This window comes from Chenopodium album, chromosome 13, assembly GCF_948465745.1.
Source record: "Chenopodium album chromosome 13, dcCheAlbu1.1, whole genome shotgun sequence".
NCBI classification, from domain to species: Eukaryota; Viridiplantae; Streptophyta; class Magnoliopsida; order Caryophyllales; family Amaranthaceae; genus Chenopodium; species Chenopodium album.
Genome location: NC_137846.1, coordinates 52,611,653 through 52,629,162, shown reverse-complemented (window position 1 = coordinate 52,629,162; position 17,510 = coordinate 52,611,653). Strand labels below are relative to the sequence as shown.

Here is a 17,510-nt window from a genome sequence, read left to right as displayed (position 1 = left end):
GTGGACTATGTGTCCAAATGGGTGGAAGCTCTTGCATCACCAAAGAACGACTCCAAGGTGGTGATGAAGATGTTTAGAAAGATCATATTCCCAAGATTTGGCGTTCCACGAGCTGTGATAAGTGATGGAGGGTCTCATTTTGCTCATCGAACATTCAAAGCTTTATTGGCTAAGTACGGAGTACACCATAAGGTGGGTTTGTCCTATCATCCTCAGACAAGCGGCCAAACGGAGGTTTCAAATAGAGAAATCAAGCTCATTTTGGAGAAGACCGTGGCTAGAAGTAAGAAGGATTGGGCGGCAAAACTTGATGATGCCTTATGGGCATACCGTACGGCTTTTAAGACACCCATAGGGACCACTCCTTACAAGTTGGTCTATGGGAAGTCTTGCCATTTGCCCGTGGAATTGGAGCACAAGGCTCAATGGGCAATTAAAGCCTTGAATTTTGACCTCAAAAGTGCCGGAGAGAAAAGAATGCTAGACTTGCATGAATTAGAGGAATTAAGAATGAATGCATACGATAATGCAAGCTCTTACAAGGCGAAGTCTAAGGAGTTTCATGACAAGTACATTATCAAGAGGGATTTCAAGGAAGGTGATAAGGTCCTTCTCTACAACTCAAGGTTAAAGCTTTTTCCCGGAAAGCTTAAATCAAGGTGGAGTGGTCCTTTTCAAGTTGTAAAGGTATTTCCCTATGGCTCAGTTGAAGTTTGGAGTGAGAGCACCGGAGCATTCAAAGTGAATGGTCAACGCCTCAAGATTTATTATGAGGGTGACAAGAAAGGTGTGGTTCACTCCATCAAGGTCAAGGAATTCAATGTCTCCAGTTAATGTGAACGGAAGGGCGTCAAGCTAGTGACGTTAAAGAAGCGCTCCCGGGAGGCAACCCGTGTATTTTTGCTTTTACTAAAAAAAAAAAAAAAAAAAAAAAAAAAAAAAAAAAAAAAAACGAGAGAGAGAGATGAAAGAGCTTAAACTAACACTTAACATTTTGAATGTTTTGTTTAGTGTTTTGTTTTGCTGTAGGTAATTTGCTCGGAGAAAAGAAATGTAAATTTGGAAACTCCAGATAGGAGCGGGCGCTCCTACCCTAGTGCACGCCCGCTCCCAATAGCAGCAATTGGGCAGGAACTCCAGCAAGTTTAGGAGCGGGCGCTCCTCAAGGAGTGCACGCCCGCTCCAAACAACAGCAGTCAAACAGGAACTCTTGAAATTCTAGGAGCGGGCGCTCCTGAAGGAGTGCACGCCCGCTCCTGTATACTCAAATTTGGGCAGGAACTCTTGAAATTCTAGGAGCGGGCGCTCCTGAAGGAGTGCACGCCCGCTCCTCTATATCAAAGATCTGGCAGGAACTTCAGAAAATGTAGGAGCGGGCGCTCCTAACACCTGCACGCCCGCTCCTATACTAAGCTCTCGAAAAAAAAAAAAAAAAAAAAAAAAAAAAAAATTGAGTTTTGAAAAAAAATTGGCAGAATCGATACCAAGAAGTAGGAGCGGGCGCTCCTAATCCCTGCACGCCCGCTCCTACTATCGAAAAAGAGGCAGTAACTACCTCTTACAGAAGGAGCGGGCGCTCCTCCACCCCAGCACGCCCGCTCCTCCCTTGCCGTGTAAAAAAAAAAAAAGGGGGATTTCCCCTTATCCCTTTTTACCCACTTTCATCTCCCACCTCTCATTCACCACATTCATATTCTCTCTCCTCTTTACCCACCTCTTTCTCACTCTAAAATCCCCATCTTCTCTACCTTCTCTCATCAAAATCATCATCAATCCTTCATTTTTTTCACTCAAAATTTACAAATTCTTACTCTCCTTCCAATTCTCTTTCTAAAAATCACAAAAATTCACAAATTTGGTCAAAAATTCGAAAACCCACAAAATCTCCATTGAAGAACAAGAGCAAGAAGGTGAAATCTTGAAGAAGGAGGAGCAAATTTGGGTAGTCTTGGAGGATTTTAGAGTATTTTCATACTCTATTTGGTATAATCCACTTCTCTACTCAACTCTCTTTTTCAAATTTTCATAATTATTGTTTATTCCATACAAATTGTGTAGTTAATTGCATGATTGGTTAGAATTGAACAATTATTGTTGTTTATGGAGAATTGTTAGAGAAAATTGTGAATGATCTTTAGAATAATTGAAATTGTGATCGAAAATTACATAAACATTGTGATTTTGTGAATTTGGTTTGTGTGAAATTAGTGAAGTGCATTGTTGTTGGAATTTTTGTGTTGGAATATATTGTTGGTTGTGTTGTGGAACAGGTACATTTGGATTTTTAAAGGGGGTTTGAAGTTAAGGGTGTGTGTGGAGTTGTTTGTTGTTGAGTGTTATTCCTAATTACCTTTTTCCGAACTAAAAGAAAAAAAAAATGAAGAAATTCATTGGAGGGATTAAGAAAAGAAAAACAAGTGAACCTCAAACATCCTCATCCCCTTCACAACGAGAAAGCCCTAACCCACCACCAACTTTAAAAATCGATAAACGATTTAAAAAGCCTTTCGATGACCTTTCCAAACGAAAAATTATTCCAACCCGATTCTATCATCAACATTCAATGCGACTTCTAGGGGTCGATGAGGGAATTAGAAGAGTAGCCGAAAACTTCGGTTGGCTAGACTTCTTGGACCTTGCGGAAGAAACCTTTTCTTCCCTAACTCTTGAATTCCTCTCATCGGTTTCTATGAAGCGCATAAACCTTGAGGATGAGCCATTGGAATGCGAAATAAAATTTAGAATGTTCAATGTCGAAAAAACCTTAACTTTGACGAGATTGAACGAAATTTTTGAATGGCCCACCCTCAACCAAATCTATGACCCCAATGGTACTTACTTCTCAAGTTATGAGGAGCAAGTGTGGTGGAATACCATTGCGGGGTATCCCAATTTCACAACCCGGTCTAGCCATGCTAGCCACATTATCCACCCCGTCCTTCGAATCTTCATGCGAATCATGAGCTATGCTTGTTTTTCTAAACAAGACTTAGGGAAGCTAACTAAAGAGGAGATCAAATGCCTCTTTCTAGCTTCAAGATTCGAAGGAAATGTGGAAGGGAATGTGAACATGGGATACTTGTTCATCAAGAGATGTATTGAAATAAGAGAAAGTGGAGAGATGAGCGGAGAGATTAGATGCGGGGGAATGATTTCAATTATTGCGAGGAAGTTAGGGTTTGGGTCTTTTCTAGACCAAATGACCCCGGTCCAAAGTTCTAACATGCTTGATCTTAAGGCACTTAGTGATATGAAGTTCCTTAGTGAAATTCCGGGCCGAAATCTTCGCTTTAGTTGGAAGGTCAATGGGGTGCATTATTGCACTCTCCCAAATCCGGCGGTTAATAACTCGGTGGGGGACACATGGCAAGTGCCAAGAGATCAACTCCCACGAGGTATGGCCGGTGGTGGCGAGAATGTACCCGTACCCCGTCGTATGAGTACATCCTCCATTCCCCAATCTAGGGTAGATGGTTCCTCTTCCTCCTCTTCTCTCTTTGATGTGGAAATTGCTTTCAACCAATTAAATCTAACCAATCAAAGACTTCTTGAACAAAATGAGTACCAAAGTTTTGTAGCGGAGAGAAGCTACCAACATCAAGTTGAGAGGGGAGACTTTCTCCCTTACCTCAACTATCCCAACCGTCCCGTTCAAGAAGGGCCGGTAGCGGGTTGGAACAATGGCCAACCCACCTACCCCTTTTGGCAAGGCCCGCGTAGTTCAATTGAGGAGCTTCGCTCCTTTCCCCCTTATGACTACACACAACCCGGGGGAAGTGATTATAGGGGCGACCCTAGCTATTACTATGTCCCCGAGGTTAGTGGAGATAGTTCATCTTCGGAGGTGCTCGATCCCCCCCTAAGGGGGCATTACGGGTTTCCACCCGGCTATGATGGTGGTTGGGGTGAGCAAGGTATGCCGGACTTTGGCCATTACCGCACTTGCCCCAACTATGATCTACCTCCTTATGTAGACGCCCCGGCCACTTCTAGTGATGTAGATATTAACTACAATTATCACTATTCGTCGGGACGCCGACATAGTTAGATGGTCTAGGCATTCTAGTCACCGTTTCATTGCCCCTTTTCACTTCTTGGGACACCGAGGACGGTGCCAATCCCAAGCTTGGGGGAGGTTACTTCATTGCCTATTTTGTTTCATTGAAACGGTGACTAAATGTCTAGCTTGGGGGAGTATTTAGGCCTTGCAAAGAGTTGGGATTTGATGTTGCTAGTTTTGTGCTTAATTTGATTATGCTCCGTTTGTCTTGATTGGTTAGTTAATGGTTGAATCTTTGCATTTTGATGAGCTTGGTTTGGTTTATGTGCTTCATTTTCGATGATGATATTTGTTGATGAGCCTCCTCTCCTTCCCAAAAAAAAATTCAAAACCCAAAAATCCAAAGCCCTTAATCCAAATTCTTTAGTTAGTTTCTCCTTCCTTCCTCTTCTCCTTCCCTCTCCTAATCTTCTTTAGCTAGTTCCTCCTCCCTTAATCCAAATTCTTTAGCTAGTACCTCTTTCCCCTCCTCTAAAAAAAAAAAAAAAAAAAAAAAAAAAAAAAAATTGTGTTTCTTTTAATTAGTTTAGACTTTGTATATATTTTCTTTGCTTGTAGTCATTTGGCTTGATGATTCGACTAGTGTCTTTTATGGTAAAATGAATTCAAGTGAGCTTGTGTTATAATTGTCCTAGTTTTGCAAATGACGATTTATTTATGAATTGTGGAATGATTGTTTAACTCATATGTGTATGATCCACTCATAATAGTCCTTGTTTGCTTTGCTACTAATCACTACTCTTTTATCACCTTGTATATAAGAGACACTACTACATCAAGATCAATGGTAACTGCTTCCCTTCTTTTCTTGTTTTTATTTTCCTTTTAGTCCCTTTACCCCTTTAAAAAAAAAAAAAAAAAAAAAAAAAAAAAAAAAAAAAAAAAAAACATTTTTGCTTTTAGAATAGTCCTCAATGATGATATTGGATTGCATGTGATGGATATCTGCTTTCTTTTGGTAATAAAATTTCGAGTATGGTTTAGATGCCCTTGGTTGAACATAGAATTGGCTAGTTTAGGCTAGTGTGAGAATAACCTTACCGAATGTACGAAACCAAAAGTCTAGGATTGTGGTAAGAAGGTGTCGCCCATATCGAAGGAATTTGAACCCCGAAAGGTAGTAATTGATCCCACATTGTTCCCAAAAGTGAGGTTGTAATATTTTTCAAGCCTACTACATTTTGAATGAGTGGCAAGGATCCTCTTTGATTTAGTACCTAGATCGAGAACTTGAGTCTTAACTCCCAAGATCGCGGCCTAAACCACTCTTAGTGATCATGAAGATTGTTATGTATTGTTCATTCGCACAAAGTTAAGGCATGTCATTCTTGTTTCATTAGTTCAATCTTTAAGTTGTTATAAATAATAGTTTGTGATGTAAATGCCAAGTTTAAAAAAAAAAAAAAAAAAAAAAAAAAAAAAAGAAAGAAAAAGAAAAAGAAAAAAAAAATAGAGAAAGAAAGAAAGAAAAAGAAGTGATGAATAGCCACCACCCTAGCAATTAAACAAGCTTGGGGGTGCATTTTTGTTTCAAGTTTATTCATAGTTTGTAATTTGGGTCAAAGTTAGGAACCTCTTTAGGTTTGCTCTTAGTGTTATATATCTTAGCTTGACTTTAATTGCAAAGCATTTCTAGTTTTCTCTATGCCTTAACTTTGTGCCGTAATCCTTGAGTCTTGTAATGTTAGTAGAGTAGTTGAAGCCATAGTCGGTGGAGGGAGTTGGTTCACAAGCATATGGAGAGGGTACTTATCATTGAGATGTCGAGTGTTCTAAACCTTCTTTTGTTTATTTTTCTTCCGGCTCCTTCGAGGAGTCATGAGACACTACCATTAGGGGGAATTTGAACTTTGTGTTGGGGACGCGGTAAGATTGGTTGAATGGACCAAAGTTGAGTACATTCGGGAAGGTTAACTAGGCCTTGGCTAGTCATGACCGTGGTTGATCTTAGGCATATACCTCATACTCGAGTTTTTATTGCTTAAGGATTCTTTTATCTGTACATGTGCTTTTCTTTGAGCGGACTAATCTATTGGTTTCTTTTGCGCCAAGTGAATTGCTTAGGGACAAGCAATTGGCTAGCTTGGGGGAATTTGATAAGTGTTTTATTTGTCCACTTATCATGGCTTTTTAAAACACAGTTTTGTACTCTTTCCCCTACTTCAATCCCTTTTTCTAACTCTTTTTGTGCATACTTGCATCTTTTGGGTTTCCCGTTTCTTTTTATGTGTGTGCTCGTGTTTGTAGGTTCAATGAGATTATGGTTAAGTAGCGTGAGCATGAAGACTTTCTCGAGGGAGCAATATCAGGCAGGAGCGGGCGTGCACCCTTAGAGGAGCGGCCGCTCCTCATCCCAGCACCACATTCTGCCTCCCCCTGCACATATAGGAGCGGGCGTGCAGCCTCCAAGGAGCGGGCGCTCCTCCCCGATCCTCTACAAACTGCCTCAAACTGGTGCAAGAGGAGAGGGCGTGCAGAGAGCCCAGGAGCGGGCGCTCCACACCCAGGAGCGGGCGCTCCTACTTACTGGAGCGGGCGCTCCTCCTGTTCTGAAGACTAATTTTGACGGATTTTACGATGTAATTTCTGGGCATATAAATAGGACGACTTAGCTTCAGTTTTGGATCTTCTTTTTCCCTCTTAGTTTTCCTAGGCCCTTAGTTCTTCTCAACCCTCATTAATTAGCTTAGATCTTCTCAAACTCAATCATTGTAGTAGAATTATTGGAAGTTTGTTCCATCAATTTCAACAATTTTCCCAACTTTGAAGTTTATTAAGTAATCTCTTTCCTCTATCTCTTGCTCTTAATTTTTAATTTTAATTGCTTTGAGTTGATAATTTCTCCCTTAATCTTGTTTATTTGTTCTTGCATGTTTAATCCATCCTTGTTTCATCTCTTTCCTAGCTTATTTGAATTCATGAAAACCCTAGATTTAATTGTTAGAGTAATTTCCACCATGTTTAGTGAGTAGTCTTTTAGTTAGGGGTTGGGTAAAGACCCAACCAAGCTATGGTTAATTGACTTGGAATTATTCATGTGCTACCTTGGATTGATAGTTGTTTATGCTTGAATTGATTATTGCATGTGTATTTTGTTGGCCACATTATGCCCATGTGTTCATCTCTTTTCTCACATCGAAAGATGGGGCTTCGGAGTGAGTCTTTTCTTGTGTAATTAGATTATGCTACTTTCATGATTTTGGATGTTTGGTTTCATTGACTAGGTTGCTTTAGTATGGTAATTAGGTGAGAAATCCCAATTATCCGAGCTTCATGCTAGTTCGGAGCGATCGAGAGACAAACTCGAGCTAGAAACCCACTTCCTATCCTTGAGACTTAATCCTTATCGTGTTAGTGCTTAATCTAGGGAGTACTTATGTTGTGACTTTGAAAGAAGGCAATGTTAAGTTCCTTTTCTATCCTCTATGTGTATTCATGATTTGTCCCTGTTATTGATTCCTTGGCTTTGGTTGGTGTTGAATCCCGTTTCCCCTAGCGTTCTTTTATATAGTAGCTTACCATTCAAAACCCAATTTGTGACCGAACTAGATTGCAACCGTTTCATACTCTCGGTGTACTTACCCATTCCCTGTGGATACGATCCTCTACTTACCCTAGACTTGTTTTAGGTTGGTTTAGGTAGAAATATTGTTGGTTTTAGGGTGATCGTCCAACGACCGAATATCCCTTTACCAAAACCAAGGGGAATTTTCATGTATATTTCCTCCTCTAGGTCTCCATGTAAAAAGGCATTATGCACATCCATCTGATGCACTTCCCAATTCTTCACAGCTGCAACTGCCAGGAATGTTCTAATTGTCGCCATCTTCGCCACTGGAGCGAATGTCTCATTGTAATCTATACCTTCAACTTGGTGATTGCCCAAGATTACCAATCTTGCCTTTAAGCGTAGTAGATTACCATGTTCATCTCGCTTCTCTGTATACACCCACTTACTACCTAGAGCTTTCTTTCCAGGCGGAAGTTTCTCAAGAACCCACGTGCCCTGCTCTTCTAGAGCTCTAATCTCAGCGGCCATTGCATCTCTCCACCCTGCATGCTTCATAGCCTCTTTAAATGTCTTAGGCTCATGACCTGCTGTTATAGCTGCAATGTACTTTTTATGCTTTTCAGAAAAACGTGAGCAATCAACATAATATGTGAGGGGATAAGGAGTACCTGGGGAAGATGATGTAGGTGTAGCCTTGTTGGATGGACTGTTTTTCCGTATTGTATGAGTCACAATATCACGAAATTTCGTCAATGATGTAGGTATTTTTGGTTGCTTGCCTTTTCCCAACTCCTCAACCTCTCGACCTTGCTCACGCATGGCAGCCCCTCCAACATCACAATTTCGCTGCTGCTTCTGCACACACACATCCCCAACACACGCACTGGGTTGTTGTGCGTTACCTGGCTGTTGCTGGCTGTCTAGTACAGCACCTGCATCGTGCTGCACAGTAGCAGCTGGGCTGCCAGCAGTCCCCTCCGCAAGTGGGCTGCGGTCTGCCCCTTCAGGCCGCGGCCTGGCTGCGGACTCTACTGTCCGTGGCTGCTCTCTAGGCCTCACACCATGATCCCCATACAACCATTCATCATCACTGCCATAACCTTCCAGCATTTGTGAGTGACCTTCCCTCGGTGTATTCTCACACATAGGAGTAGTAAATGGAAAAATAGTCTCAAAAAACCGCACATCTCGAGAAACAAAAATTTCTTCGGTTTCTAAATCAAACACTCTCCAACCTTTCTTCCCAAATGGATACCCCAAAAACACACACTTTCTACTTCTACTAGCAAATTTATCTCCTTTACTCTTTTGATTATGGGCAAAACAAACACCCAAAAACCCGGAGATAATCATAAATTGGTGGTTTATTGAACAACATTTCAAACGGGGTTTTATTTCCAAGCAAAGGTGTCGGAGTTCTATTAATCAAGTGACAAGCAGATAAAACACATTCCCCCCAAAATTTCAATGGCAAATTTCCTTGAAATCGCAATGCCCTCGCCACATTTAATATATGTTGATGTTTTCTCTCTACTCTCCCATTTTGTTGTGGTGTCCCCACACACGATGTCTCAAATACGATACCATTTTTACAAAAATAATCACGCAAGGAGTTAAACTCCGTTCCATTATCACTCCTAACAATTTTAACTTCTTGATTAAATTGTCTTTTAATCATAGCAATAAAACTCAAGAACATCTTTTCAACATCAGTTTTATTTTTCAATAAATAAATCCAAACTCCTCTAGAAAAATCATCAACTATTGTTAAAAAATAATGTGCACCACAAGAAGACGGAGTTTTGTACGACCCCCACAAATCTATATGAATAAGTTCAAAAATTCGACTTGCATTATTCTCACTAATTGGAAAACTACATCTAGTTTGTTTAGCACGAGGACAAACATCACATGCTTTATTATTATGAATCCTAGAAGAACTACTCACAATCGGAAGCATCTTCAACACCGTCTCTAAAGGGTGACCCATCCGTTGATGCCATAAATCGAACGAAGACTCTCCATCCACTGCTAGAACCTTCACTTGAGGAACACCATGGAAAAGGTACAGTCCATCTTCACGTTCAGCCACACCAATCACCCTCCTCGTCTGTTGGTCCTGTATAACACATATTTTGTTAGTAAATTGCATCACACACTTAGATTCATCACTCAATTGAGTTACAGATATTAAGTTGCAAGTTAATTGAGGCACATAAAGAACATTATCAAGCCGTAAACCACCGGGCAATATCACCGTTCCCAATTGATCCGCATTTGCCGATTTTCCATCGGGCAAACCAACGGGACAATTTTGAACTCGCTTCACATCTTGGAGTATATCGAAAAATCACACGTCACATGATTGGATGCTCCCGTATCTACAATCCAAGGGATAGTATTTTCCTTACCATGCAACTGTCTATTCTTTTGATTCAAGATATCCAGTATTTGCTGAATTTGGGAAGCATTCACCCGAACCAAGCTCGCTGCATCATCAGAAGACGCCTTTGATTGCTGCGTAGTACTCGAACCACCAGCCACCTTGTTTGCACGCACATTCTGCGAAGAGGAAGGAGGTGTAGTTGCTGTCGTGCCACTACTGTTGGAACGTGACCCACGACCACCACTGCTACGCCCCCCACCACGACCACGGCCTCGTCCGCCATGGCCTCTATCTCCCCACCATTCGGGATAGCCATGTAGTTGGAAACATCCTTCCTCATCATGACCTTCCCGATTACAATGGTTACAAAATTTGTCACTTTTATCACCATATTTCTGTTTTGATCGGGCATCCACTCGAAAGGCACTCACTGTGTCCTTATTCTCCTTGATCGTGGCACCATCACGGAGGCGCTCAGACATCACAATATTTTGATAGGCAATATCAACCGACGGTAAAGGTATTTGAGCAAGAAGATGGGTACGAATCGATGCATAATGATCCTCCAAACCGATCAAAAAATAATGAAGATAATCTTCTTCTCTAATTTCCTCAACTTGAGCAACAATGTTGCAAGTACACTTCCCACACGCACACTTGGGCACACGTATAAATGTGAGAAGCTCCTTCCACACTTTCGAAAGTCTGCCAAAGTAATCAGCCATGGATTCATTAGAACCTTGCTTGCATTCACCTAAAGTTGTCTTCAATTGGCACACACGGGTACCACTCACCACACAAAAGCGATTCTTAAAATTCGTCCACAAAATACTCGCATCATCATAATCACCAATCGTCGATCGCACCTTCGGATCAAGAGTATTTGTTATCCACGACACTAGCATAGATTGCACAGCAATCCAATCATTTACCTTCGAAGCAGGTTCTGCCGGTTTTGGGATTGTCCCATCTACAAAACCGAATTTTCTCTTAGCCATCAAAGCCCTTCGAATAGCTTGTGACCATTCATCATAATTCTCACCACGCAATTGAATAGGAGTGATCACACTACCGGGACTATCACTTGACCCTAGGTAATAGTTTAAATCAATCGGAGTTTTCTCACCCATCTCTCACTGAACAAATTCTCACGGATTTTTTTTTTTTTTTTTTTTTTTTTTTTTTTTTTTTTTTGGTTTTAACCTTGGTTCATGAACTTAAATAATATCTTAACATATAATAAACCTAAATATATTATTCTCCTAATAAGATCAATACGGAAAATATATCACACATATATTTTCCGATATTATCTCTAACATTATCATTATTAATAATTACTTCGTAATTAATTAGTTAATAAGAATTTCATGGAACAAAAGGGAATATATTATTATTTAGAGATAAAACTAACTAATGGGTAATTAATTATAGGAAGCTTATAGGAGCAAGATATTTTTACAAAGGAATTATGGAACAAGGCAAGTTAAATAACTATATCTTCAATGACACATTGAGTCCTCAAGATCACAACGAAGGTCATGGCACACACACCCTATCTACAGCCGGAGGTAATATTGTCCTTGGAGCAAGCTGCAACGGATTCTCAAATGGTACCGCGAAAGATGTGGCACCAAGGGCACGCGTGGTTGCGTATAAAAACGCTTGGCATGCAACTGAAACTTTTCCATTCCAAGGCAACTCAATGGACTTACTAGCTGCTTTTGAATCAGCCATTGACGACGATGTAGATGTCATTAATGTATCGACGAGTCAGGATAATGATGATGATTATTTAGCTAGCAATGCGATTGCTGTTGCTGCTTTCCATGCTATGAAGAAAGGAATCATCATGGTTGCTAGTGCTGAAAATAATGGACCTAAATCTGGGTCTGTTCAAAATGTAGCCCCTTGGTTGTTGACTGTTGCTGCTAGTACTATGGATAGAGAGTTTTCGGCTTATGTCAAACTCGGTAACAATCAGAAGATCAAGGTTCGTTAACTTATTCATTTGTTTTTTCCACATATGGTAACAAATACTTCCTCTATTTTTTTTAGTTAACACCATTTGACTTTTATACTATTAGAGAGGCTCTGATACCATGTTAAACTCAAGGAAATATGGAGAAAACGACTTGTCCTTCGTATTGATATTAATCACATATATATATACACACAATACATTAGGAAACCTAATAAGCCTAAAACTCCTAATAAGATAAACTTAACATAAATACAATATTAACATAAATATAACCAATAAACCAAACCGGCTCTAATACGCTTTGACTCGCTTTTGTGGTTTATAGATACAATAAATTATATTCATGTGAAGTCTTGTTTGAATCGTTTCAATGTATATTTTATTAATAACCACTTTTTATAATTTTACAATGTTAATAATTAGAGATATTAATCATTTAACACATGCGTTAACAAGCGTGATAATAGAAAGGTGTTAACTAAAAAACAGATAAAGTAATTTTTAATTGAGCAAATGCATATTATTTTAGAATCTAAAAACATGCATTGCGTGCATATAAAAATCTAATAAAGTGGTTGGTGTATATAAATTTAAAAATCTAATGCATGCATCGCATGCATACGAATCTAGTGATTATTATAACCAGTAATGTACGTTTTGAATGATTACAGGGAGTACGCTTTATGGATTTTAAGACAAATGACCCTAATAAACTCTATCCATTGATCACTGGTGCAGAGGCTCGCAGTGCTATCGCTAATATCAAGGATGCGTGAGTTACATAAAAAGCTTAATTTTAGTTTGGTAAATAAGCAACCAAAATTAAACACAAGCATTGATATTAATTGTCATCATCCTTATATATTGTATTTATCTTTAGTACGGCATGTCATGTTGGAGCCCTAGATGCAGTGAAAGTGAAGGGACAGATCGTAGTATGTCAAAATTCATACAATGAAGCCGGAAATATGGACAGTTTAAGAAGCGTGGAAGCTAAAAAAGCAGGAGCTGTTGGACTCGTCCTAGTAAATGATAAGGGCAAGGGATTTGGAGCTAGCCAACCTCATTCAATCGCCACCGTGACCATTAGCTATAATGATGGAGTAACTCTTCTTTCTTATATCAATTCTACTAGGCAAGTATATTTATGCTTTTACTTGATTTATTTGATTACATTAAGCTAAGGATAGAGTCTTAATTTACTAATGATATTAGGTATATCTAGCAAAATATGTGCAAATTTATTGAAATATAGGATCACGGAAGAGAATATCAGTGCATATTTTCTATCAGTATGTGCATATTTACTTTCATATTTGTTCTTTTAAGTTACAAATTTCTAACAAATAATTTTATTTTTTTTGAAACATCTAACGAATAAAACTTAGTTTTATTTGAATTGAATTTATTTTTGTTAATTAAATAAACTCATTTTACTTAACATAATTAAATTTAACTTATTGTAATTTATATAAGGTGACATTGTTTTTTTTTTTTTTTTAAACACGTATTGTTTTTATAAGGTAAAGAGAACTGAGCTTAACGTAATATTATATCATTAGTAAATAAAGTCAAGATCATATCTAATTTAATTTGATTTGATTTTTGATTGCTCTAAGAAAATTAATTGCCCTAATGTAAATACGTGACAGGTCTCCAACAGCGTCAATGAGTGAAGGAACAACAATAATTGGAGTAAAGCCATCTCCCGTCATGGCTTCATTCTCGGCCAGGGGTCCAAGTAACATTACCAAAGGCATTTTAAAGGTTCACTATATTTTTAATCTTCATAATCCTTGTTATCTCATACTTATCATATATTTCGTTCCTCAATTTCAAAGTAGACGATACATTTTTTTTTAATCACGTTTATCAATGCAAAATTCAACCATAAAGAACTCTAATTTTCAATAAGTAAAATTTTTAAAAAAGTTGCTATTTTGAATATACACATGAAGAGGATTCCAACAAGATTTCACTTGACTATGTCTTTTATTTTTTTCTTCTTATATAAATCAAAAAAATTAATCAAAGTAGAATTTCTGAATAATGTCAAAAGTCAAAACGTGTCATCCAATTTAAAACGACATAAATATATTTTACCACTGTATAATACTCCGTAATAACAATCCTCGTCATCTGATATTCTCATTTATCTATGACTTGATTCGACCATGATTTTTCTCCTTTTGATAAGAGTTTGGTTTTGCTCTAAAATAAAACCAATAAGAGATTTGAGTGTGGTTTGCTCTGATACCATGCTAAAATTAGAGAGAAATAGAATAAAATGGCTTTGTATTGCTTGATATTATTCATCAATAGGTTAAGTATTTAATTTATACAAAACCTAAGCTCATAAGATAGGAAACAATATTCCTAAAAGATATACTAATCTATCATAAATCCCAATGATATATATTCTAAATAATATCTTAACATAAAATAAACCTAAATATATTATTCCCTTAATGATATCTATAGAGTATATATCACATATATATTTTTCCGATATCTCATATCTCTAATACATTGTCCGTGTCCACACACAGCCTGATGTTACAGCTCCAGGGGTCGATATTCTCGCTGCTTATCCACCAACTATTGCAAAAATGCCATTTGTCATTATATATGGATCATCAATGTCAACTCCTCATGTTGCTGGTGTAGCAGCTCTTGTCAAAAAGCTACACCCAGATGGGAGTATTGCAGCTATTAAATCGGCAATCATGACTACTGGTACTTCCTCTAGCCCTATTTAGTACACTTGATTCCTTACAACCTACAAATATAGTTTTAGAAGATAACCTTCTTTTTAGTTTATGAGGTTGTTGCTTGTTTCTGAAAGAGGGTTACATTTGTCATTTTATACACCAAGCAGTCCAGGAGATAAGTATTGTATTTGATGGGAGCTGTGATAAAAGGGGTAGTACTTGAATTGTAGCAATAATTAAATTATTAAATAGATTGTTGTTGTTATTACTTTTAGAGATAAATAAACAAAATTGAGGCGGATTATAAATACAAATGGGAAATTGAGACAAATAGAATACATTTATACATGCATATTTAAATGATATTCATGCATGTCAGACAAATAAAAAAAACCATTCACACGAATAGGAACATGTACGTTTAATTAAATCCCTAAATTTAATCAGTATTTTATGTTTTTTGACAAGGTATTTTATTTAATTAATTCCATAATTGTTAACAATGCAGCAAGCCCCCAGACAACAGAGGAATGCCAATACGTGATGAAGATTTGGTAAGTGAGGCAACTCCATTTGCATACGGGTCGGGTCACGTAACACCCAACAAAGCAATGGAACCTGGCTTGGTCTATGACTTGACCCTAAATGATTATCTTAACTACATTTGTTCAAGTACTAATCAGAAGAGTACAACCATGAAGGTGTATACCAACGACCCGTCTTATAAATGTCCACCCTCTTTTAATATCTTGGATTTCAATTATCCTTCCATAACTATTCCGGACTTTTCCAGCAACGCAACTGCTACTCGGAAGTTGAAAAATGTTGGACAACCAAGTACCTACACTTCAAAAATCGAAGCACCACCTGGGGTGTCAGTCGTCGTGGAGCCTAAGACTTTGGTGTTTTCTACAAAGAATCAAGAACTGAAGTTTAAACTTACCTTCACGGCTGATCCTAAGCGTCTTCCTAAAGATCATATATTTGGAAGTTTGGTTTGGTCTGACGCTAAACATGTTGTAAGAAGTCCTATTGTAATCCAGGCCAAAAAAATCTAAATCTAAATATAGTTATTAGCATTTTTTTTTAATTAAGAGGAATGAATTTAGTACGTTTGTTATGTTTTAATTCTTAAAAGAAATTTTCTAGGGTTTTAATCTATGCAATAACTTTCCCTTATATAAGAAAGTCACTTAAATTTTAATACGAAGTACTTAACTAGTGTGTATTATTCCAGGGAATAACCAGGGTTGTTACTTTTCCAAAATTTTTGTTTGATGAGGAAATATTAAAGTTATGATGTGTCAAGGAATTGCATGATAAATATTTGAAAGCTTTTTAAAAATTTGGGATGAAAAAAATCATAATCATTCAGAGTTAGGGTTAAAAAAAACCTATGATACTTGAAATAAAAAAGTTTTTCTTAACCAAATATGATATATATTATTAACTCAAGTAATACAATTATAACATGCATGAGAGTATGCCCTTAAGTAAAATACAATAAATCAAGAATAAATGCTACCTTATTTTAGGTCACTTTCTTGGCCTTGACAGGAAAAAGTGACAAAAAACCTATCTTAATGCCCGTAATCCGTCTTTTTTTTTAAAAAAAATAAAAAAACATTCGTCCATAATAATTGCCGTTGGTACCATCTTAATTGCCCAAGCTTTTATCTCCCTCCATGTTTATATATACCCGGATACAAGGTACACAAAATTAAAGGGTATTTTCTTATCATTTGTTTTTTTTTTTCGCTTATTTTAAAATGATTAAAAAAACCACCCTTAGATGCATGTACTTCTATGTACACTTAGGTGTATATAAAAGATTTTAGGATGATGCTGTACCTCAGAACCCTAGAAGGCTTCCCAGTCCTTTCAACACTTGACCACCAAAATCTTCCACTTCTTTCACTCCCTGTTTGAGTGCGTCGCCAACCGTTTCAGTAGCATCATTAATTGCGTCCCTAACCTTATCAGTAGCATCTTTCAATTCATCCCATACCTTTCCTCCGAAACATTCCAATTCCCCCACGGCATTTTTCACTGCTTCATCTATACCAGTACCTAGTTCTTCCATTCCCTTCTTTGTTACATTTACTAGACCTTCTATTTCTATAACAACATTATTAAACTCTTTTACGGCAAAATCTGACATATCATGACCCATTTCTTTTAGTTTCTCCAAAATTTCTTCCCTATTTTCGGAAATTAACTTAACACCTTCCTGGATCACAGTCGTTACGATGCCTTCAACTACTTCTTTTCCCACTTTTGAAACGAAACTTATATACGGTGTGTTGTTGTATGTGCTATTAAATGGTTTCAAATGTGTCGGTAAAGTCACAACGGGTTCATATGCTTCTGCTGCTTTAGATGGCTGCAATGTCTGTAAATCACAAAACAATTATATATATACCGTGTTCATTTCGAAGTCACTTTTATACATAGTGATCAATCTCAGCCCCCCAACATTAAACAAACAAACATGTCTTATTCTGTTATAAACAAGATAACAAATCCGGCCTAAAGATCGATAAACCATATCTATTTTACTATATATGTACAATGTAATACTATATACTTCGTACTTCATATATTTTTAGCTTTTGAGACAATTGTTGTAATTAAAAGTGAACAGATCGAGGTTGTAATATTATTTTTCGGTCAAAGTTATTTGAATGCAAGGTACAATTGCTCTATTAAATTGATGCACTTATCTAGACATAGAGGTAGTATGATTTTATTGTAGTCATCCTTAAAATGAATATCATTATACTAATTTTTTATTGGCTAATTGATTTATTTTTTTAAACTTCAATACTGATTATAAATCATTTAGCTAATTTCCAAAA

At 37.6% G+C, this 17,510-nt stretch overlaps 2 protein-coding genes across 2 annotated transcripts; one reads left to right on the top strand and one right to left on the bottom strand.

The window, feature by feature from the left end:
- Positions 1-4,074: 4,074 nt before the first annotated feature.
- LOC145575735 (uncharacterized) lies at positions 4,075-11,087 on the bottom strand. The gene is made up of 4 exons (XM_081633548.1): positions 9,983-11,087; positions 9,520-9,902; positions 7,754-8,876; positions 4,075-4,148 (listed from the first exon to the last, which is right to left on the bottom strand). Exons 1-4 carry the CDS (start codon positions 11,085-11,087, stop codon positions 4,075-4,077), a joined length of 2,685 nt encoding a protein of 894 aa, XP_081489674.1.
- Positions 11,088-11,428: 341 nt separating this feature from the next.
- LOC145575734 (subtilisin-like protease SBT5.4) lies at positions 11,429-15,710 on the top strand. Its single transcript, XM_081633547.1, has 5 exons — positions 11,429-11,950; positions 12,613-12,713; positions 12,822-13,080; positions 14,491-14,699; positions 15,161-15,710. Exons 1-5 carry the CDS (start codon positions 11,429-11,431, stop codon positions 15,708-15,710), a joined length of 1,641 nt encoding a protein of 546 aa, XP_081489673.1.
- The last annotated feature ends 1,800 nt before the right edge of the window (positions 15,711-17,510 follow it).